Below are 24,689 nucleotides of genomic sequence, written 5' to 3' on the forward strand. Positions count from 1 at the left end.
AAAATCGAGTTTTATGATAGATTTTGACATAATATGCAGAAATTTATATTTCACCCTTCTTTTCTTCCTTCTTTTATTTTCATGGTCATGCAAAATTTTTGGGCCCATGATCCCCAAGGCCCCCTATCTGTATGCCAGTATTGCAGGATGTGATATATAACCTAGATACTTACCATATACAGATAAGAAGACCTGTAGATAAATAAAATAGATTGCACAATGTGATATGTACATTACATTGACTTTTATTTCATCCCTTTAATATGGCATTAGATCAGTAATTATTTTATTTACAGAAAAATTAATTATACAAATAAATATACAGTTACAAGGATGAACAAATATGAAATCAACAACATATCAAATATTTCAATACCACATAATATGTATTAAACATTTTAAATACATATATTATCCAAATAAAATAAAATAATTATTTGTAAAACTCTTTCTTGGCAACATGTCATACTTGATATAAGTTTATTTGGAATATTTATTTTAGTTTTTGAAACCTGCATATTCAGATGTAGGTTAATAAGTTAGGGAGCTTGATGCTCCTTTGCAAAATGTCCACATGTCATACACTGGGAAATTGCTAATTGCAGACCGATTTTTTTTTATTCAATTCCACATCTTCACCCTTTCCAGTACTCTATCCTCCCCCCCCCCCCTCTCTCTCTATATATACAAATATATACAATAGTTTGCATGAAACTCAGAGTTGGATATAAATTTGATGAACCTCCAATCAACCTTGTGAACTTGTGTTTATTATTCAAAGCTCTTCCTGTGAAGGACATCGAGCACTCTATACAAGGACAGAATTCCCGAAGTATACATACATAATGTATAGCAGCAGATCAAGGATTTTGAAGAGATGCGCAAATTAGATATATCTATAAAAAAAAACGGGCAAGTTTTAAGATTTACAAGGGGCGTGAATTCCAGGCACCCTGCGTGGATCCGCCACTTGTCTAACTTGGGAAAGCATAAATATCAAAGCCCTTTCGACTTTAGGCTTCTGCGGATGAATCTATGAGCAGAATCAACTTTCCTGAAGCCCCCCTTCGATTCTCAATGAATTTGTGACTCGCGGCGACTTCGCTGAGTTTGAAGGTCGTCCCCACGTAAGGCTTCAACCACCCTTCATTCGCCCCGTGATCGATCATCTCGCTCATGATCTTCCGCTCGCCCTGAAAGAAAAAAAATGAAGCAAAATAAATTGAACTATTCTTTCTTCAATCCAATTTAATCAAGCTTTTATTTCATAATTCTTGAAAAAAAATCTACAACTCCACTACGAATGAATTTTAAAACAACATGCTTTTACATATTTCCAAAAAATGATTATTGATTTGCTATAAATGCGTTGCCATGCAGTAGTATTACAATTATTTTTTTATTATCTTCATCTTTCTCTTTTTAATTTTGCAATTTACCTACCGAATCACAGAAGAATAATGCACAACCCAAAACGGTTGTTTCCTTAAACACTAGATTCTGTGGGGTGCAGACCGTTTTGCCTCTTTTCCCGATGACCTGTATTGAAATTTAAGAAGAGAAACCAAATTTTCCCGTTATTACGGAAGTTCCGATTGTCTGAACCGGGGAGGGGCAGTCCCCCAAACGCCCCAAGAATAAACAAGGGGGTCCATGACATTATGCAAGGGCGGAAGTCTCTCCACAAAGTTAGGGGGGCCAAGGCCTGGAAATTTGACAAGCAAAACAAATGTTATCACCCCAAATGTCGGGTCATTTAGACCAAAATAAATTTGACAAGCAAAATAAAACACAAAAAAAAAATGGTTATCACCCAAATGTAAGGTCATTCCGACCAAACTACATTATTCATTTTCCATTTTGAATGATGTATCTTTCCATCATAATAGACCAAAAATAGTAGGGGGACATTTGATATTGGATCCCGCCCCTACTATTTAAGGTAGGGGGAAGCGTCCCCCCTTGGATTTCCGCCCATGATATTATGAACCACAAGTCTCAAATGATTTCGCGATCAACAAAATGTGCAACATGATTTTTGACCCCCAGATGACCTTTGACCTTATCCTCATGGTATTACCCAATGAAGTCTTGCATCAAGACAGTGTAAACACGATTGATGCAGAAATAAATGAGAGCAATTTGAAGAAAAGGTTGACCTTTTGACCCCAAGAAGACAATGGAACCCATCATCAACAACAACACAAATACAGTATTATATTTATGTCGCAGTAATTATGTCCCCAAGTAGCCAAAAAATGCATTTTACTTTCTCTGTTGCAAATAAATTGAGGCTCATTATTTTATTTCCTCTGTAGTTAATATCTCAAATTGTACACAGTGGCGTACCGTGGGTCACGGCATTGGGGGGGGCACCATCAAAAATTTTGAGTCACCTAGTGAGCGCGCAAAGCGCGCTCAGTAGCCAGGTATAGTGATATTTGAAGGACAGTGCCATTAAACGGATATGTATCTCACTGATCATGCGAGCGCGAAGCGCGAGCTGAAAATTTTTGACATTTAGACCTAGGAAGGGACATTATAAGCAAATTTTTGTTATCATGTTACATACCTGTCTCGCTAAACAAACAATACGAGCGCGATCGAGCACAAGCTTGAATTGACCCCCAAACAGGGACATTTTAAGGACTTTAACATATCTCACCATATTCATCTAATGCGAGTGCCAAGCGCTTGCTGATTTTGTTAGAATTATATCTAAACACAGGAAGCACTTGCAATCATTGTAATCATGATTCACATACGCATTTCACTAATCAAATATTGCGAGCGCGAAACGTGAGCTGAAATTTAGGAAATTCGGACCTGAAGTGGGGCATTCTAAGGCTTGTTTAACTAAGACCTTACGTATTTCACTAACCAAATGATGCGAGCGCGAAGCGCGCGCTGCAAATTTTTGAAATTGAGATAAGAAAAAATGATATTTTGAGAACTATTTTTCAAGGAATCCATTAAGAGTATACATATCTCACCATAGTCATCTAATGCGAGTGCCAAGCGCTTGCTGATTTGGTGAGAATTACATCTAAACACATGAAGCACTTTTTGTAGTCAGTGTAATCATAATTATTATACGCATCTCACTAATGAAATATTGCGAGCACAAAGCGCGAGCTGAAAATATAAGTAATTCAGACCTGAGGAGGGACATTCTAAGGCTTGTTTGTAGGAATTCACTAAGACCATAGTACGTATTTCACTAACCAAATGATGCGAGCGCGAAGCGCGAGCTGAAAATTTTTGATATTCAGATCAGAAAAAGGGACAGGAAATGTTTTATATTAAGACCTTAAAATGGGGCGATCACTTTAAGTCATGAAAAAGAAGCATATGTCACTACATAAAACAATAATAGCTCAAAGTGCGAGGAAACCTATTTGGTGTATATTGACTGGATTTGACAACGTCACATCTCTCTAATATACTTGAAAACTATAGTATTCCGAAAAAAAAGACATGAGCCCTGAGCAAATCATGTTTCATAAATTTATTACAAAAAAGTTTATGTAATATACAGTAATATAACATAATTATGATATAATATAAAATTGATAATTTCTTCTTTCCCACTACGTTTCCCTTCCTTTCTCCCTCTTTTTCTCCCTTTCCCCGTTTTTTTTTTTTTTTTTGGCCAGCCGATTGGGGGGGGGGGGCACGTGCCCCACCATGCCCCCCCGTAGTTACGCCACTGATTGTACATGTATTTTGAAGGTCAAGTCCACCTCAGAAAAATGTTGATTTGAATCAATAGAGAAAAATCAGACAAGCACAATGATGAAAATTTCATCAAAATCGGATGTAAAATAAGAAAGTTATGACATTTCAATGTTTCGCTTATTCTTAACAAAAGAGTTTTATGAACGAGCCAGATACATCCAAATGAGAGAGTCGATGATGTCACTCATTCATTATTTCTTTTGTTTTATATTGTTTGAATTATACAATATTTCATTTTTTACGAATTTCAAGATTGGGACCTCCTTGCCTGAGGCATGCGCAAAATGTTAAAATAATGAAATTCCACATGTTCAGGGAGGAATGAAACTTCATTTCGCATGACAATGACGAGAAAATAAAATATTTCATATAATACAATACAAAAGAAATAGTGAGTGATGTCATCAGTTCCTCATTTGCATACCGACCGAGATGTGCATATAAATGTTTTGTGAAATGAAGCGAAACTTTAAAATGCCATAACTTTCTTATTTTAAATCCGAGTTTGATGAAATTTTCAGTGTTATGCTTGTTGAATTTTTCTCATTTTATTAAAATCAAGTTTTTGTTGGGTGGACTTGTCCTTTAAGACTAGCTATTGAAACCCCCGGTTGAAACCGCATAGTAAATGAGAAACCACAGGGTCAAACTAGTTTAATGAAATACCCTTAACCCCCTCTCTGGCGCCAACCCTGTTATCAAGGGTAACGTTAAAGTTAGAATAACATAAACACATCCTCATTATTCACTAATTCTAGATGATTAACATACAATAAATCCACTCTGTGATGATCGAGTCGGATGTTAATATGAAACTGAATAATGATCCCACTCGAGAAGGGAAAGTACTGGTACCATGGATAAGATTCATGTTTCCCACTCGAAAAGGTCGTCTTTCTCACCTTTTCCGGTTAACGAAATAAGAAATTAATTGTGTTCAAAACCATTGCAATCTTTTCTGTTTAAGAATGGTAACGATCTTTTTTAACAGGGGGCGCTGCATGGTTTAAATCTGACAAGAAAAATTAAAAAAAAGGTTTTTTTCTAAAAAATGAAGTTCATTATGTTAACGATAAATTTGACAAGCAAAAAAAAAGGTTTTGGATACAAAAAGGTGATTTTGTTCCAGGAAAACTTTGATAACCCCCCCAAAAAAAATAAAGGATTTCGCTGCAAAATATTGATTTTTATCAAATTTCTGCTATTTAGCATACCTACCAGATTTCCAGGGGTGCTGGCTATGGTGAATATTACACGCAGCACCCCAGACCAAAGATCACGTGTGGTATTACCCAGGGATTATATTATGTACCAAGTATGAACATAATTGATGCAGAAATATGGAAACGATAGCAAGTTGAACAAAAGCTTAAAGATTTTTTTTTTAACTGAGTAATTACAGACCCACAGGAAAAGTGATCACTAGGTCTCTGCCGAACTTCGTTCAGGCTAGACAATGAATTAAAAGAAAAACATTAAAAAATATACAAAATAAATGAATACATAAAAATATATATTTTATTTGTATCTTATTGTCTGACTCATACATATATTTCAATTTTCAGATTTGACACCCGGCAGGCCTGGGTTATAACGGCATCCTCGTGTTCTTAAGATTCCCATTTGCTCAAACGACAATCGCTCCGCTCTAAATAACACAAGCTATAATTGAATGACCAACTTCAACCATGTGTTTAACATCATTCCCTACTCAAAACCTAACATAAACCCTATTGCAACCCTATCCCCACCTCTTAGACGAAATTAAGCCCGGAGTAATTGTCGCAGGAGTCGTACGTGTTACCCTCCAGAGGTCATAGGGCGTCTTCGAATGTCTGACGGAAATGTGAACTTTGATTAAAGTTTTGAAATGTAAGGCCAAACGGTACATACCACTATACGCCCCATTCGAGCTACAAGTTCCATGTCCATTTCGAAGTTGACGTCGACGTTTGTTTCAATTATGATGTCAACTCCTTCAGGCCCGAAGATATCCTAGAATCGGAAAAGGAAATAAAAATAGAATTTCAAACTTATTATTCTCTGTCTTTTTTTCACCGTGTTACTTTCTACGTTTTAACCAGGTAATACAACATGGTAAATCTATGTAAGGTTATTATCATATTTTAATTCACTTTTAAAAACCGCTTTTTATTTCCTTTAAATCAAAGCTACTGAGATCACGAGCATAATCCGAGGGGGGGGGGGGCGGGAAGGGGAAACTTCAAAGTTTTTGGCTCATTACTCAATTGCCCTTCCCACCCCATCAGTTTCCCACCTTTTCCTTTCTCAACCCCTCCCCACTCTGTTCAGAATTTTCCTTCCCTTTCCTTTATCCCCATTCATCTTTTTCACTTTCAACCCCTTTATTTTCTTTCTTTTACTCTCACTTTCCTTTCTTTTCTCCTCCCTTCTTATCTTTTCATCTCGCCATCCTCTATCCTTCCTTTGATCATGTTGATTCATGTTGTGTTTTAAAGCTATACGTGTTAAGAAATCATTTCTGCGTATATGATCCCGGTTGCCGAAATGACAACATATGCAAAACAGATTTGTAGAAACCATCAATAGTTTGATAAGAGGTTTTTCCTTGGCAAATGACATAACGTAAGAAATACTCTTATAAAAGATTAATATGTAAAACATGCATGACTTTATGTCATAGCTCATGTATTTTCTTTATGAATAAGAGATGTAGTAAATACGGAAACGAGAAAAATGTATCAAAAATACATTCAGCGACTTTATCACCATCACTGATCAATTCCACCATTGTTTCAGTCAAACAATACTTTGAGAAATGCGTAAAAATATCTCTATTGCAAAACAACTATCAAAACATAAAGAATAATTCAAAACTAAAACCGTTCCATTAAAAAACTCACTTACGTAACAATTGCAATTAAATTTACAATGAAAAAAATTAAAGCATATTTTAGCCAAACATGATATGAGAGAATTCTGCAAAATAATTTGTAAGACAACCGCCAGAAAACAAATAAATCCGGAGATATTGATTTCATTGTGATTTTTAAAGTTATTGACAACAACAACAACAACAACAACAAAAACTTATATGTATATTTGCCTATTCCATTCAAACCTATACTAAAACATTACCCCATGCACCACACACTATGTTATTCCGATGAATGAGCACACACTGATGTTTGTTTTTTTCAAAACGGTATTCTTAAAATATTTTGCCTCTTTCATTGTAATATCGGATCATTTATGTTCAAGCTTTTAACAAAAAAAAAGAATTTCCTAATGTATTTACTGTTTATTTGGAATAAACGTCAATATTCACCATTCCTCTACAAAGTCTGCTGAAATGTTAATTGTTTTCCCTTGTTTCCTTGATTTTGTACTTTAATAATTCTTGTAAATATTGTGATTTTCTGGATTTTTACAATAAAAACAGAATTATAAAAAAAAGTCTGCTGAAATTTTTAATTTCCGAGAACAAGAATATTATTAGCGAACACAGTATTTTACTGGCAGCGCCAACTATTTGAACGCTTATGTCAGGAGTTATACACAATAAGCCGTCATATTGCAAACCGTCATAAAAGACATAGAAACATGAACTCCTAATATTCAGCCTACTAGTCAGTTATGCGGGTTTTCCATTCTTCCACAACTACCCCCATCCTTTATAATACCCTCAACTTTAACAGAAACAAATTATTTGAAAACATTACATCAATGCTTGTTTTGACTGTGTCGATTTCAGGATCACTGATTTATAAGTCCTTTGTAACTTTTCAGTGATCCTTCCACTATTCTTAAATATACTCACTTATGTTATAATGTATTTTATTGAAATATTTATATTCTTGATTTGTATGTTTTTTTTAATGAAGATTATGGTAAATAAAGTTTCAATTCAAATTTCAATTCATTTCAATGGTTGTTTTGATGGCGTTCAGGACTCTTAAAGGATTATTTCAGCGAACAACTGCATAAATTTATTGTTCATTTCGACTGATTGGAATTCGTGCAATGCCTTTGTTTCGGACAGGTTGACTGTCCTGAAGACGGACAGTCAACCTGTCCGAAACGTCGAGTCTCTCTACTACTCATCATCTCTACTCGCCGACGCAAGCCAGCATCTCCTCATCAGCTCTACTACTCAAGCTGTTCTCACTCAACATTCCTTCTGGTTTACAGTCCTTTTCAGGACTATTCTCAAGAAAGAATACTCTATTCTCAAATCTCCACTTTCTCGCCTATCCACTTCCTTCTCTTCTTCTATCCACTGCTTCTATAACACTCCACATGGTGTACCGTAAACCACATCAGCAATTGTACATGCCACCATGCAAACCTTCAAACAACATCTTTGTGAAGTTTGATCGGTTTCTTTTGGAACCCAGTTTATGTGCGATATCTAATTTCAACATCCCTCTCAACTGGAACGGTCCCGTATAATATGAAGATTGCTTACTGTAAGATTTGTATTAACAAATAAAAAGAAAATCACTTGTTGCTTGCAAGAACACTGGGACATTTTTTTTTATATTTCAGACATTTTCCGTTACTTTTTGTACTTATTTTCAACATTACATTTGTTATACTTGTTCGTTCAATTTCCTGATGTCGTTACTCTGTCTACAGCTATAAAGTGGAAAGCCACTTTGCTTATGGACGTATATTTGATGCATATATTTAAATATATCAAACTAGTTTTATGTAAATAAGGTCGTTATATATAAATAAATATAATGGGATAAATTTTTTCGTGACTTTCAACTATTTGAAAAATAATTTCGATGATTTTATTGCAAGCCTAAATTGTGTTGAACACAAGCCTATTCCCCATTGTTTGGGTAAATTTATGGTGAACTGATTCACAAGATATGGAAATGTCAAATTCAAAGTTCTTCACTGGTGCTTAGAGATAGCAAGTTAGTGGTGTCATTCCCTGATATTTCCTTTTTTTTATAAAAAAAAATAGTATATTAAGATTTAATTCATATTCCATTTTTAGATAAAAATATAATGAAATTTTGGTAATGCAGTTCTCGAGTGTCAACATGAACTTTTTGGAGTGGTTGTTCGTGCTCTAAGGTATTAGTTTCTGCTTATGAAATAACTAAATGGCATTGTAAACTCACGGTTCACATGGTGCATTTCTCCAATAATTACAAACCATTTGAAATACGATTTTGGTCATCATTCTTCTGCCAACTATTGAAAATTTGCTCGCTCGCTTCGCTCGTTCCCCTCCTGATATTTACTGTAATTCATTTCTTAATATCCCAGTAAAAGCATTACAATATAGCCGTCGATAGATAGATAGATAAAAAGAAAGATAGAAAGAAAGACAGATAGAAAGAAAGCAGGAAAAAAAGAAAGAAAGAAAGAAAGGAAAGAAAGAAAGGAAAGAAAGAAAGATAGATACAAAGAAAGAAAGATTGAAAGAAAGAAAGAAAGGAAGAAAGAAAGAAAGAAAGAAAGAAAGAAAGAAAGAAAAAGGAGAAAGAGAGATAGACAGAGAGGGAGAGAAAGAGAGATGGACAGACAGACAGAGAAGGGGGGGGGGCTGATAGGGGAACAAGCTAGATGATGAAAAGGATTAAAATGAAACACTTTCTCTCATAAATTGCAACACACCTATTATACAAAAAAATATTTCAAACGACATCCATTTTCACCGATTGTTTACCGAACCCACAACGTGACAATGTCACCGCAATAAGACCCTTACCGATAGGTCTAGATTTTGCTACTCACCCTAAGATTTCTCTTGAAATCCGGACTTTTGTAATCTATGACTTCATCAGCCCCCATCTGCTTGACCAATTCTCTTCCTCTCATTGTCCCCGCTGTACCCACCACTTTAGACGCACCTAATCCACGAGCGAGCTGAATTGCCCCTAGACCGAACTAAGGAAGAAAAAAAGAAGAAAATATTACTATATAAAAAAAATAATAATATAGAGTATTTATAAAGCGCCAAATCCACATTGATTGTGTGCTCAAGGCGATAAAAATATACTTTGGTATATTATTATTACCCCGGCTGTAGCTTAGCGGCCATATATATAATTATAGCCGCTAAAGCGTTCAAGGAATAAATCCTACCGGGTATCCATTCGCCTCACCTGGGTCGAGTGCAGCACAATGTGGATAAATTTCTTGCCGAAGGAAATTACGCCATGGCTGGGATTCGAACCCACGACCCTCTTTTTCAAAGTCCGAAGACTAATCCACTGGGCCACATCGCTCCACGTGGATTATTTATATCTGGATTATTCATTTATTTTTGTTAATGCCAAAATTCTTAATTTCCTAATTTATAATTCTTACAAAGGATTTTTTTTTCTCCTCAAATCTTGAACTTGAAGTCACAGGTGTATGAAAATAAAACATGAATGTGTATCATCTACATGATTAAATAGATTGTTTGGTCATACTATGTCGAACATTAGTTCGTTTCATAATCATTAATTGGTCCAATGGCTGTTTACCCCCTTCACATGTTAACCATTTCGTCTATTCCCGACCTTTCGTTTGAGGACGCGCACGCTTATTTAGAACGGTAGTTCATTTTGGAAGATACTTTTGGGCCCGTCGACATGGCCGTAAAACACCGTCCTGTAATGCAAATTGTGTGACATGAGATTTTTTTTCGTTTCGCATCTGGAACGGAAACATTCAATTTGCGTTTCGTGTGCAAAATTCTGGTTGCTACTATGGTAACAGCGATATATCTGATTTAGGACGACTTTCCAAATCCAAATTAGATTCCTCCCAGAGCTCGAGAGGCCGCCCGGGGGACCCACTTCCATTGAATGGTGGATACCAGACGCGACCACACGTAAAAAGGGAAAGAGTGGGTAAGTACGTTACGTATAGGCCTATGTAGCGTTATGAGAGTGTGAGAAACAATGATTAAAATACTGAAAAGGGGTATATTTCCACTACTTACGTCACAACCCAAATACTTGTTGAGAGATGCATTTTCATAATCTGAAAAAGACATTCCCTTGTTTAGGGTGCTTTTCGAAACCTCATGGTCGCGCCTGGTATCCACTCATCAATGGAAGTGAACCCCCCGGCAACCCCCCCCCCATTTCTGCGGAGAAGTACAACACACTGCCCATTACATTGTCTGCAAGAGGCATATCGTTTATGTAGAAGGTGCAGGCAAAAGAAAAAAAACTCCGCAAATTTAGACGGTTTATGGCCTGTTGCATGCTGTGTACAAGTCAATGCATGGGAAATGATTCGGCTTGAGAGGTGATCTAGATGGACTCAATTGCCAGTGATCCACAAATAATGCACATTAAATGCAATATCGATTCGATGGACTGTAATGATCTATACCTAAGCCTTAATTCGGTAATTTTTTCCTTACTCAATATGTACTCGATTTGTTTCAAAAATCCATGTCATAATCTACATTTCGCATGTCTCCAGCCAGCTGGAGTCATAGCCATGATACAGGTACAGTCCCGCCGCGAGCTTAGGCAGGCAAATGGCATGGCATGCTGGTATCGTATGAAAGATCTTTGCACACGAAAAGCAAGATCTATAGGGCCTGTAACACAAAGCTTGGTAATGATTGTAAAACAATTTTCTACGTTTGATTGTATTGACTGTTATGTACAATCAATCTAGAAATTCGAGTCTATGATTAATCGTTACCCGACTCTAATCTCGCGTAATTGTAGAGATTTGCGAAAGGTGCCCATATTATCCAACCGTGAACGCCAATTAGCTGCTTAGTCTGTACGATTTATGAACCGATTTTTTTTTTGTTTAAATAAAAATATATGAAGTATCATTTTGAAGAGAAAATCAGTACATCTTGGCATTAAATTGAATGAGAATTATCCAGATTCTTGTATGGGTCAATGCAAATGCATAAAAAGAAATTTAATTGGTTAAAAATGGCTTCAAAAATAAGTTTAAACAAAGATGAAAAATGCAGAATATCATATCATATCATAACAATATTGAAACAAACAAAACAAATCAATAATATATATTTAATTACTTTATTATATTACGTGGGTATCATACCCAAATAGAGGATATAACTGGCAAACTGATCGGAGTGTTTTATTGGGGGCATAGACTCCCAAAGGTTTCATAACCCCCCCCCCCCCAAAAAAAGTGAAAGGGGAAAGAGGGATTATAATGTGTTAAATCTTGATAAAATATCATGTCGATATTAATCACAAAAATGATAAATTTCTATTAAAACAGTTTAATTATTATTATTTATTCATCAATATATTTGTTTATTTATTAATATTTATCTATTTAATTATTTATTTATCTATTTATTAAGTGTTATTATTTTGATTATTATTTTTATTCTTTTTTTGGGGGGGGGCTCTTTCTGGGAATGTTGCCCCATGCCCATGCACGTTTGCCCCCTAAAAATGTCTTGCTAACTACGCCACTGGTGTGTAGACCAAACGGCAATTTGGCTAAATTAATATAGGCCCAAATGCAAATTGATTCAGCCAAGCCAATGCTGTAATGCCATCTGCTTGGAAACCAAATAAATACAAGTCAAGATCAATGTCAATAAGTGGTATCTAAGACGCGGGTATATATATATACCCGTATAAGTCTTTTTAAGTCGTAAAGTTTTTAGTAATGTACCGCAAATGTCACTGAAGCGGGAGTTCTGATTGTTATTACTATTATTATTATTATTACTATCATCATTATTATTATTATTATCATAATTATTATTATTCTCATCATCAATATTATTATTTGATGTGAATTATATTGTATTTTTTGTCTAATTACAACGCTCCAACCTAAGCATAAGACAACTTACCCCACCACTTGCGCCGTTGACTAGAACTGTTTCGCCTTTCTTAAAACCTGCCCTGTTTAACAAAAGAGTGTAATTCTATAATAATTAATCCACATGCAAAGGCCTAATTATGATAATTCTGATAGTAACCGAAATTGGGATTTTAAATCCGTATATTTTGTCGTAAGTAAACGTGAAACTATCGTATGAAACTCACTTCGTTTTTCAATAAGCGCATTATCCGATATGCTGATGCAGTAATAGTAAATAATAATGATAATAACAAATATAATACTAACAATGATAATAATAGGCATTTATATTGCGCCATCTATCTAGAAATAAATCTATAAATAGTAAATAGTGATTAGTAAATATCGATCAGTAAAAGTTAACAGTGAGATATTATATTAGTAAAAAGTTGAATAACCCATAACACATCAACACGAAATTCATTATAAAAAAACAAAACAATAATATACTCGTTTAATAAACCAAATTATAGCCATATAAATGTATAATGGTGTGTATGCGGTATATATCTTGTGCTGGAAAGATTCATTATATTTTTTGTTTTGTTTATTTCTTAATCTTATCTTATTTTAAATTCATAAAATGTACTTATAAAAGGGGGCCTTCACCCTATAAAAGCTCTACTTTTTAGTTGGTCTCCTTCCCTTTCGGTTTCATGGTATTATTGTATTATAAACATTGATTTACATGTTATATTTTGTAAATATATAATTATATTGAACTATCATGATAAATATAAAAATAAAGAGGAAATAAATGAATTTTATTCAATTTAATTCAATTTAATGTACTTTTTCTGTTACGTATTCTGTGTAGGTCTGAATAATACGCATGAGTTACATGTAGGCCCCTAAGAAATACATTTTTTTAGAAACTAGCTAAATTAAAATATCCAAACAGTCGATAATATGTTGGAAATAAAATGAAGTACTAAGGGGTATGTATACCTTGTGAGACATCTGATTGCACAAAAATATGGGTTTGGTAACACGGCGCCCTCTTCGAAGGAAAGATTATTCGGAAGTTTGTAGACTCGGTCCTGAGCGGCTAAACAATATTCTGCGTATGTTCCTGTGATTGGTTGGAAGACGTAGACTCGATCTCCGGGCTGTCATAATACAAATAACGATGGATTTACTAGTGAATTTGATGCAATAAAATTGAAAACAATAATAATGGTAATGATAATGGTGGTGGTCAGTAGCGTACCTAGGATTTTCCACAAGGGGGGGGGGCAAAATCGTCCGCAAAAAAAGGTTTTCAACCAAAAATAAAGGATTTCGTGCCAGAAAAAAATCGACAAGCAAACTTTTACTACAACAACAACTACTACTAATACTACTCCAAATACTACCACCACCACTACTACTACTACTACTACTACTACTACTACTACTGCTACTTCTACGAAAGATAATAATAAGAAATAATAATAGAGTCTAATGGGTAATATCATAGAGTACCACCACTCATTTTTCTACTCTTCCTCATCCTTTTCTTTCGTTTCCTCCATCAGTGTCTGTGTCTGTTTTCTCCTCTTTTCCCCTTTAATCATTGTTTTATAAATCATGTCTGTAGGGCGGTCGCCCCCTGCCCCCCATCTCGTGACGCCGCCCCTGAAAGAATGTGACGTCATCTTACCTTCAGTGTCGTAACACCTTCCCCTACGGAGTCAATGACTCCTGCTCCATCGAAACCAAGGATAAAGGGCGGTTTGAAGGTACGCCAGCCGTTGGATCGGATTCGAAGCTCTAACTCATTTATCCCTACCGCTTTCATTTGTATCAGGACCTATAAGTGGACGATCGGAATTAATGTTGGAACGCAATGGAATGTTTAAAACACGAGTTCACATCAAATCGAATTCGAATTCATTTATCTCTTTACTATCTCTTTATCTTATCTTTATTTGAAAAAGTGCAAAGTATTATGTATACATCAGGTAAAAAAAAAGTTATAATAAAATTATGAAACACGCACAAAAAGAACAAAAGTAACACAACAAATATGTATAGATCAGCTTGGTATGTCCTCTTAACACTGATGCAGGACATTACATTACCAACTCTCAAAATTGCCCGAAAATCCTTAATCTAAATTTGAAACACCCTGAACACAATTAGACAGTGGCGTATCGTGGGTCACGGCATTGGAAGGGGGGGGGGGGGGGGGCACCAGCAATTTTTTTGAGCCACTTAGAGAGCGCACGAAGCGTGCTCAGTTGCCAGGTGTACTGACATATTAGAGACATTTTGAATATCTCACTGATCAGATAATGCGAGCGCGAAGCGCGAGCTGAATTTTTTTATATTGACCCAAAACAGGGACATTTTAAGGACTATTTTTTTAGGAATCCATTAAGAGTATACATATCTCACCATAGTCATCTAATGCAAGTGCCGAGCGATTGCTGATTTTGTTAGAATGATATACATCTGAACACTTGTAGTCATTGTTATCATGATTAACATAGGCATCACACTAATCAAATATTGCGAGTGCGAAGTGCGAGCTGAAAATTTAGGAAAGTCAGATCTGAAGAGGGACATTTTAAGGCCGGATTGTAGGAATTCACGAAGACCATGCGTATTTCTCTAACCAAATGATGCGAGCGCGAAGCGCAAGCTGAAAATTTTTGATATTCAAATCAGAAAAGGGACATTTTAAGGACTGATTTTAGGAATTGATTTCATGAAGAACAGACATATTTCACCAATCCACGACTGCGAACGTAATCACGGACAAGAAATGGTTTATATTAAGACCTTAAAATGGGGCAATCACTTTAAGTAGTCATGAAAAAGAAGCATATGTCACTACATAAAACGATAATAATTCGAAGTGCGGGGAAATATATTTGGTGTATATTGACTTAAAAACGGGAGGTTTTAGTCAAACAGGATTATACATCTCGTTAAACAGACAATGCGAGCACAAGGAACAATGAAGACATATGCCCTGTGCAAATAATTTTTCATAAAGTTATGATTTTTTTTAAATGTAATATAACATAACACAATTATAATATAACATAAGTAGTTACGCCACTGCAATTAGATACCAATACCAACTTCCTCTGAAGTTATTAGAAGAGGTGTGATTGTAAACGTTTCTTTCGTTACTCACTGCCTGCTTTTATTTCAAGTTGTTTTTTATATGACAGAAGGGTCATGACACCCCCAAGAAAAAATGAGGGGGCCAGGCATGCTTTGAGGTATTCTCCATAGACAGTACCCCAGGGAATTGGAGAAATGTAATCATCTATGACCTACATTTTGTAGCGAAACCCTTTTTTTATGCTTGTCAAATTTACATCAGCACCCCCAGTAAAATCATCGTTCTCAGGCTGGCCTGCTTGAAGTTAGATGTTCAACAATTCATTTAACCTCCAATCATCAATCTAGAACCTTAATTAGCCGACCTACCTCATATTTTCCCACTTGTGGAACAGGGATGTTCTCTTTTAAGCTCAGCGAGTCAGCATCACCGAATTTCTCAATCTCCACACCTCTCATCATTCGATTTGCCATCTTCTTCTCAGACCAGAATGTGCTGAAATGCAAGCAATAAAACGATGTCATATTTTCTCCACGAGTCCATAAGGACTTTAAAGGATCTCTTTCCGGAGGTTGTAAGGTAGGCCTATATCTGTTTCGAAGAAATGTTTCATTTCTATTTTTTCAGGGACATACACGGATGTCGCCTAGTCTGCAGGCACAGAAGTGGGTCTCCACGAAAAGACATTTTTGTTTTGAGTAGGTCCTTCACATAGTAGGATGCACACTCAGACCGTAAAAGGGTGAGTGAACTTTGCGTGGTCTCTCATTGACTGTGTGTTATAAATACATAGTCTTAAAATATACTTTTTTAGATATCTTCTAATACTACAGAGAATAAATTGACCTATCATATTGTATTTGTATAGAAAAACTAAAATGTTTTGAGAGCAAAAGAAATTATTTTGCTACTTGGTAACATAATTATTGTGGTATAAATTTATTGAGTAGTTAATCAGCGTGTTGTCATTCAAGTTGGTCTGTATTACTAGACTACACTAGCATTATGGGTCAGGAAACTGGCCAGGTATGAGTAGTTGAGGACTCGAGATGGCGCTATTACTTCGTATCTTCTTTAACTTGAGTAAAGGGTTTGCACAACAGATTATATATCGCCAGGGTATTTGATATGGGGTGGCAAGACGGCCTTTATTTTCACTCTCTAACTTGATTTATAGAGGGATGCAGCCTATTCCTCTCTTTTGGTAGCTGGACTTCTTTCCCACTTCCTTTTTCTCCTCTTCCCTTTTTTCTTTTCTTTTCCATTTTCCTCACTTCGTAAAAATGTAAAGGAGCGGACGCCCACTTCTCCCCTGGCGTCGACCCTGGTCACATTATCACATAAGACCCTTAAACAGCATCTTAGATATGAAAATCAGTCGCAAATGTGTAATCAATTAAATATTAACAAGCGAATGCTGGTCTGCTTCTTTCAAAGTATTTCAAATTTAGTTAAAATTGATTCATCAATTTGTATTTCCTTCTTAATAATTATCACTTAGTAACTCCAAGTCATTTTTTATATATATAGCAAGAATATGAAGAGATACAGGTAAATTTTCAATTTCAAAATCGTTAACAAAATTTCTATTTAGTGTACGAATATGCATAAACTGAATTGGTATGACCTATCAGAATTTTCATAAAAGAAAACAAAGAGAAAATGTGAGAGCTTAATTTTGAATTCCCTACTTAGCATAGTGTCATCTATTTGACACAGTAAAATTTATTTATTTATATGTTTATTTATTTATTTATTCATTCATTTATTCATTTCGGTTTATTACAGGGTATCATTAGCGGCAAACAAGCCGCATTGCAGAACTACATAAAGATTTCAATATGCAATGAAAAAAAATCACAAAACTTCTGAAGAAACTATAATAACAAAAAACACAATGCTTCTGAAAAAAAAACTATACACTTTTTAAATGGCTGCCAAATAAAACAATAAATTGCTTGAGGAAAAAGGTTTATGGAAAGCCAATAATCTAAATTTTCAAATGATATAAAAAATGTGGAAAACTCTTCATGCTTGAGTAAGCGCTGCCCACTTAAACAAAGGATATGAAAATTAGGCTGATCAGGAATTGGGGGAGGGGTGCATCCGGCCATTGCACCCCCTTTGAAAGCTATAGCAAATATTTTAAAATATTTTTAATGTAAATATCTCGTTCATACAAAAGTATGCCCCCTTTAAGTATCACAGCAAATATATTTAATGAGATATCGTCGTTCATACACCAGTGAGGACCTTTTGCTTTCTTTTTTTTTCTTGTCAAATTGTACATAAGACAAAATGACCTTCATTTTGGGGTGAAAACACTCCCCCCCCCATTTTGGATCCGCCCCTTATTTGGAACGTGCAAAGTTAAGGGTGTTGTGATAAATTAATGATCAATAATAGGATCAAGTTTGAGTCAATATTATGAGGTGTTTTTAATGTGATACATGAGTAAACAGGAATTGCAATTTTAATGTAGCTTTTTAACTTTATCTTAAAAGATTTCAGTAATTAGTTCACTGGAGTCATCAGGATAATTTGATGGTACCTGCTGAATTTTTTATATTGACCCAAAACAGGGACATTTTAAGGACTATTTTTGGTACCTGCTACCCTGCAGGATAATATCCACGGGGTATTATGATTCTTGTCGGTCGGGGGGGGGGCATCCTGGGCCCCTTAAGATCTTGGCCGCGGATCACGTGATGGGATTGAAAATACGTTGGTAGAGAATGACGTGTCACTACCGGGTCGCAAAGGTAAATTCCATGAGATTCATATATTTTTTTAACGAATTAATCATGCTAATTTATTCACGAAATCGTACTTTTTGCTCTAATTCACTAAAAGCTCTGAGAATTCTTATTTTGATAATAGTGAAAATATTCTTTATAGCTTTCTTAACAATTTAAATAAAAACAAATCTGGTACCAAAATTAATTTCTCCTATATGTATTCCATTTTTTTCTTTGTTTAATGTTCTTTTTATTTTTGTTTATGAACAAATTCATTGGCAACATAATTTCAGCCATTTTATTAGACTGATGTTTTTTAAGTAAAAAATTATTCTTTTATGAATTTTAGCTGAAAACCTAATTTGTATGTCTCTGTACGTAGATTCACGTGTTTTTTATTATTATTATATTTTTAAATACATGTTTGGTCTGACACGCGCACTTCCAAAATGTTGCATAATAACTTAATCGCGTACCCGGGCGTCACAAATTTGGTCTGAAAAGTCATGAGACATCCCAAAGCCAGCGAGCAGCGTGGTAAAAAAAATCGGTCTATGAAAGTTGATGACCTAATTTTCAGAATTAATGATTAAATTGAATGTCAGTCTCTCAGAAGGGGGAGGAAGGGATTGAGGGGGATGGGGGGGGGGGAGGGGGCTTAATGACCATTATCCCATCCACTAGTCCTATCTCACCCCCTACATTCTCCTGACTATCAGGAACACATTTTCTGTATTTGCCCCCAAAATATTGGAATTCATTACCTCTTAAACTTAAAAAGTGTCCTTCTATTAATGTGTTCAAGAAAATGCTCAAGCCTCATTTGTTTTTCATTTTGTGTAGATTTTTACCGGTTGTATATTTTGTCATAGTATAGCGCTTTGTAACTTTTGAAAAGCTCGTAAGAAGAAGTGATCAATGTTATTATAATATCATGACTGCTGAGATCCACACGATAAAGTTAAAGTGCTAGACTAATAACTGAAATTCAAGTTCACTCATGCATTGCATTAAATTTCAATTTAATAACTCATGAAATCCGCTTTAACAACCGGAACTGATCATTAATAATTAATTACTCATCGTATCACCCTTGACTTTTCAAGTACTCATCTTTCAAAAAACAGGACAAAATTTGAAAGGCCAGTTTTTAAGTTCTCACTCATGCATAGTTTACCAACTTTTGTGGTGCCATTTAAAAGTTAGGGCTATTGGCTTGCTATACAAGCCACTTTCACCAAAGTGAATGTCTTTTTATTTGGCAGCCATTTCAAAATTGAATAGATTTTTTTATAAACGCACTGTGGAAATATTGCGCATCCCCATCACGATAAACGAAAATTTGAAATATTTTCACGATTACTCATACGCATATCTATAAATCTTTCAATCATGATTTGAAATATATTAAAACCACCTTTTTACAGGACACCCAAGAATGAAATCGCAAAAAAATTAGAGCAAAATATGATAAAAATATTCCCGAGTGACATTCTTTAAAAAACAAAAACAAAATTAATGTTTTTAAAAATAACGAAACTTAAAGATATATCCAAACTGAATAATAAAATATCACTTGAACTTTTCTCAAAAGTCGACTTAAATTTACATCACACTCCTCATTTTTTTGTACTTGTAGAGCAAATTAAGTAATACGTATATGCTTGTACGGATAGTACAAAATAATGGCAAGAATATGAGTGTGGTCATTAATTAAACATCATAGAAAACATATAACATTGACTTACCACTCCAATGATAATACTTTATCTTCCGACTTCCGTAAATTTGGGACACGGCAAGATAGAACGTTTCGACCCGATAACTGCGTCTTTAAGTTTCATCTCACTTTTCTCTCAGTTTATTGGTTCTTATCTTTACTAATTCCTGCGCAGACGACTGCGCAGGTTTATACGCACGTACCCGTAATGCTGCATTTTATAGGGTGCTTTGGGAGGGCGAAACCATTAATGACACTTCCTGTTAGATAACAACTTCTAGATTGATTACCAAAATTGCAAGGGAAGGGAGGGGCACAGGTAAAAGGCACTTCTCTTTTCAAAAGGATATATTTACCCAATCCTAAAAGATAGAACAATACATATGTCATAGATTAATTATACTTGCTTATACTTTACTTTGTCAGAAGTCTCTAAGCGCTCTACAGTAGGCCTACATGCAGCATAATTACCCTTTAGCAGTGCAGCTGTTACGCGCGCTGCGTTGAAAGGAATAAAATCCTGCCAGGTACCCATTTACCTCACCTGGGTTGATTGCAGCACATTGTGGATCAATTTCTTGCTGAAGGAAACTACGACATGGTTGGGATTCGAAGACTAATCCACTGGGCCATTGTTCATAATTTATGTGGGATCAGTGGCGACAGAACGTAATTTTGTTGGGGGTTTGGGCAGTGGCAGCACCGGGATTATTATTTCTACCAAAAACCTACCTCACAGGCGGATACGAAATGAACTCTATAAACTTTAAGTATCAACAGTCATTTTAAACTCCATTTTTGGAAGCCATCTTGGATTTTTGGACACACCAGACCAATAACCATCCTTGTGACTTGTTCCAATGTACTACTTCATCCTTGGATAAAATCCAAATTAAACTTCAGTAAATAATAGATTAGGCCAAGAGCATTAGGTTTAACATGGACATTTTTAGTATCAAAGCTGACTTCTTTCAGGATAGGTCCAGAATTATGTCTAGAAATCCATAAATTAACATGCTAAATGTCCTCATTAGTTCTCGAGGGTTTTTAGTAATACAATACGGCGTCCAAAATAGCCGCCATTTACAAAAAATAACATAACTCACTCATTACCCCACTATTCATCCAATTATTTCCGTGCATTTTTTTTTCCTGGCTTAAAGATGTAAAAAGATCTATTCATATAGGTTAGAGTGACCATAATTAGACCAGGGTATCCTAAAAATCCATGAAGGCGTCCAAAAAATGTCTGCCAAAGCCTAACTATCGACTCTAACTTTAGTGTCTTTAATTTTGTTTCTATTCAGTGGTTTTAATGGTCAAGTACATTAGGACAAGTTACAATTAACACTGTAAAAACTGTGGTGTTAAAACTGACACCAGTTGGTGTTAATAGAAGACCACACCCTGAGGTGTTAAAATTACACCCTAAAGATTGAACATAACACCAAAAAGTGTATATAGTAAATTAAGAGGCTTTTATATAGGAGGAGATTATAATTTGTTTAACAAATTTTCGGCATTACACCTATTTGTTTAAGATCAGTATGCTCGATCTGTAATGAAAATCATAAGATCAGTATGCTCGATCTGTATGAAAATCATAAATCATAAGTCAGAAAAAATTGGAACCAGTGGGATTCGAACCTGTCATCTACTGCTTTCCGGGCAGCGACTCAACCACCAGGCTATTCTGGTTCACGGTTAAGCCACGATGAACTGGAATTCAAATACCCTCGATCCTCTTCTTTCTGACTCATTACTATTCAAATGCTGTCCGCCGTGGACAATAGATAGTAAATTAAGAGGCTTTTATATAGGAGGAGATTATAATTTGTTTAACAAATTTTCGGCATTACTCCTATTTGTTTAAGATCAGTATGCTCGATCTGTAATGAAAATCATAAGCATACTGATCTTAAACAAATAGGGTAATGCCGAAAATTTGTTAAACAAATTATAATCTCCTCCTATATAAAAGCCTCTTAATTTACTATCTATTGTCCACGGCGGACAGCATTTGAATAGTAATGAGTCAGAAAGAAGAGGATCGAGGGTATTTGAATTCCAGTTCATCGTGGCTTAACCGTGAACCAGAATAGCCTGGTGGTTGAGTCGCTGCCCGGAAAGCAGTAGACAGGTTCGAATCCCACTGGTTCCAATTTTTTCTGACTTATGATTTATGATTTTCATACAGATCGAGCATACTGATCTTATGATTTTCATTACAGATCGAGCATACTGATCTTAAACAAATAGGAGTAATGCCGAAAATTTGTTAAACAAAGAGTGTATATGTAATAACGCCTATAGGTGTAAAAATAACACCACCAATTTAACAACGGTGTAAAAATGTCTGGTGTGGTCCTCTATAATTATGTACATCGGTTAACACCACAGTTTTTCTGTGCAGGACAGTCAATGATCAAGCATGTCCAAAAGTCCAAGATGGCTTCCAGAAATGGAGTATAAAATAACTGTTGCATACTAGAGGGCATGGTTCAATTAAAACCTGCCCAGGAGATCATGAATTTGGTGTTTAATTCAAGGTTTGCATTTGCACTAGTTACAAAGACAGTAAATGGTGCAGTATGTCATAAAAATCCAAGATGGCTTCCAAAAAATTAGTCTAAAATGACTGCTGTTGAAAATTGACATAGTTCATTAAATTACAACCAGCGAGATCGTGTATAAAGTAGGTTTACATTAATATTACATTAGGGCAAGATTAAATGACAGACATTAGTCCGCTAAATGCCATGGATCCTTCTTCTGATCCACTGTTACATTTTTAATTGCGTAATTTGCCCATGAAATTCGACACGATCGACTGGGAGGTTTATGAGAACCGCCAATAAAATTCAACTACCATGCAGGTCGTATATAGCCTATTGACCCGTCTATTGCACAATAATGGGGCCGTCCTGCATGGTAGTTGAATTTTATTGGCAGTTTTCATAAACCTCCCAGTCGTGTCGAATTTCATGGGCAAATTACACAATTAAAAATGTTGCAGTCGATCAGAAAAAGGATCCATGGCATTTAGTGGCTCCTACGTGGCACCACGATGCCCTTTGTAAATTATGAAAGGTATGTTAAAGTAAAAGACATCAACAACTCGATTTCCAAATTCTACATGTGTTTAGAACAGAGATATTTGCATTTCCTCTATATGATTCAGAACACGCCTAAACATAGGACACGGACATGACGGAAACGATTTTTGTCTCTCCCACCAGAGGTGAAGGCGAGACTTAAGGATCCAAATGTCGTCCGTCCGTCCGTCCGTCACAAATCTTGACACATAACTCCACAACCGTAAGTCGCTTTTCAATCAAACTTGGATGGTAGATGGACTTGGGGGACCTGCATGTTATGCTGCAGTTGGAGGTCACATGGTAAGGTCAAAGGTCATTTTCAGGTCAACGTTAAAGTTTACATGCAAGACTCTCTTATGACATCTAACTCCGCAACCGTAGGTCGCTTTTCAACCAAACTTGGATGGTAGATGGACTTTGGGGACCTGCATGATATGCTGCAGTCGGAGGTCACATCGTAAGGTCAAAGGTGATTTTCAGGTCAACGTTAAAGTTTATATGCAATTTAAGACTCTCTTATGACACCTAACCGTAAGTCGCTTTTCAACCAAACTTGGATGGTAGATGGACTTGGGGGACCTGCATGTTAGGCTGCAGTCGGAGGTCATATATGGTAAGGTAAAAGGTCATTTTCATGTCAACGTTATGCAAGACTCTCTTATGACACCTAACTCCGCAACCGTAAGTCACTTTTCAACCAAACTTGGATGGTGGATGGACCGCATACATTCGTAATTCCGAAGCTTCGTAATTCCGAAGGTTCGGTTATTCCGAAGGTTCGTATTTCCGAAGGTTCGTAATTCCGAAGGTTCGTTAATCCGAAAACGAAATAAGGTTCGTAATTCCGAAGGTTCGTTAATCCGAAAACAAAATAAGGTTCGTAATTCCGAAGGTTCGTTAATCCGAAAACGAAATAAGGTTCGTAATTCCGAAAACGAAATAAGGTTCGTTAATCCGAAAACGAAATAAGGTTCGTTAATCCGAAAATTAAATAAGGTTCGTATTTCCGAAAATGAAAATAATTCATTTTGGTAACAAAAACGATGTTGTCATTACAAGATTACACGATATTATGCAATGATAGTAATAACGATCGATGATACATGCGTGTGTTGGGGCCAAAGCATGTATTTCATTAAGAATATAGACGCCCTGATCAAGCATAGGCTAATTTCGATTTTATCTGAGCAATTGCTGCCTATAAGCAAATGGTTTAATTAAAGATGCAGGGGATCAAGTGTGTTGGAAGCGTGCGAGCAACCTCTAGATAATAGGATTTGTATTGGAGGGATGTCATTTTTAATAACAGCTTCTGCTGGTAATAAAAATAAAAATAATACTAATAATGATCCTTGTGAGATGTTGAAAGCGAATCGCAAGCTCAAACTAGTAGACATTTCATGTAACAAGACGTGAAGTGAGCATTCGGAGCATTTTTTGTAATCCCGAGAAAGATGTGTATCTTTCTAAAGAATTAATGCGAGGGCGAGCTGTAATTTGTTTATATACTGACCTGG

The 24,689-nt window shown here is 35.7% G+C and overlaps 1 protein-coding gene across 1 annotated transcript; it reads right to left on the bottom strand.

The window, feature by feature from the left end:
• Positions 1-241: 241 nt before the first annotated feature.
• LOC121430203 (quinone oxidoreductase-like) lies at positions 242-20,244 on the bottom strand. Its single transcript, XM_041627481.1, has 9 exons — positions 20,103-20,244; positions 15,985-16,111; positions 14,201-14,350; positions 13,507-13,667; positions 12,548-12,599; positions 9,478-9,630; positions 5,632-5,733; positions 1,444-1,539; positions 242-1,193 (listed from the first exon to the last, which is right to left on the bottom strand). Exons 2-9 carry the CDS (start codon positions 16,087-16,089, stop codon positions 1,014-1,016), a joined length of 999 nt encoding a protein of 332 aa, XP_041483415.1. The 5' UTR covers positions 16,090-16,111; positions 20,103-20,244; the 3' UTR covers positions 242-1,013.
• Positions 20,245-24,689: the final 4,445 nt, after the last annotated feature.

Source organism: Lytechinus variegatus, chromosome 16 (genome assembly GCF_018143015.1).
Source record: "Lytechinus variegatus isolate NC3 chromosome 16, Lvar_3.0, whole genome shotgun sequence".
Classification (NCBI taxonomy): Eukaryota; Metazoa; Echinodermata; class Echinoidea; order Temnopleuroida; family Toxopneustidae; genus Lytechinus; species Lytechinus variegatus.

Bases quoted from the DNA above. Each gene is read 5' to 3' on its own strand.
- LOC121430203 (XM_041627481.1), bottom strand. From the start codon at position 16,089: ATGGCAAATCGAATGATGAGAGGTGTGGAGATTGAGAAATTCGGTGAT. The intron at 5,734-9,477 runs GTGAGTAGCAAA...TTCCGATTCTAG, and splicing joins ATTTCAAGAGAAATCTTAGG to GATATCTTCGGGCCTGAAGG. The intron at 1,194-1,443 runs GTAGGTAAATTG...TTTTTCTTTCAG, and splicing joins CATTATTCTTCTGTGATTCG to GGCGAGCGGAAGATCATGAG.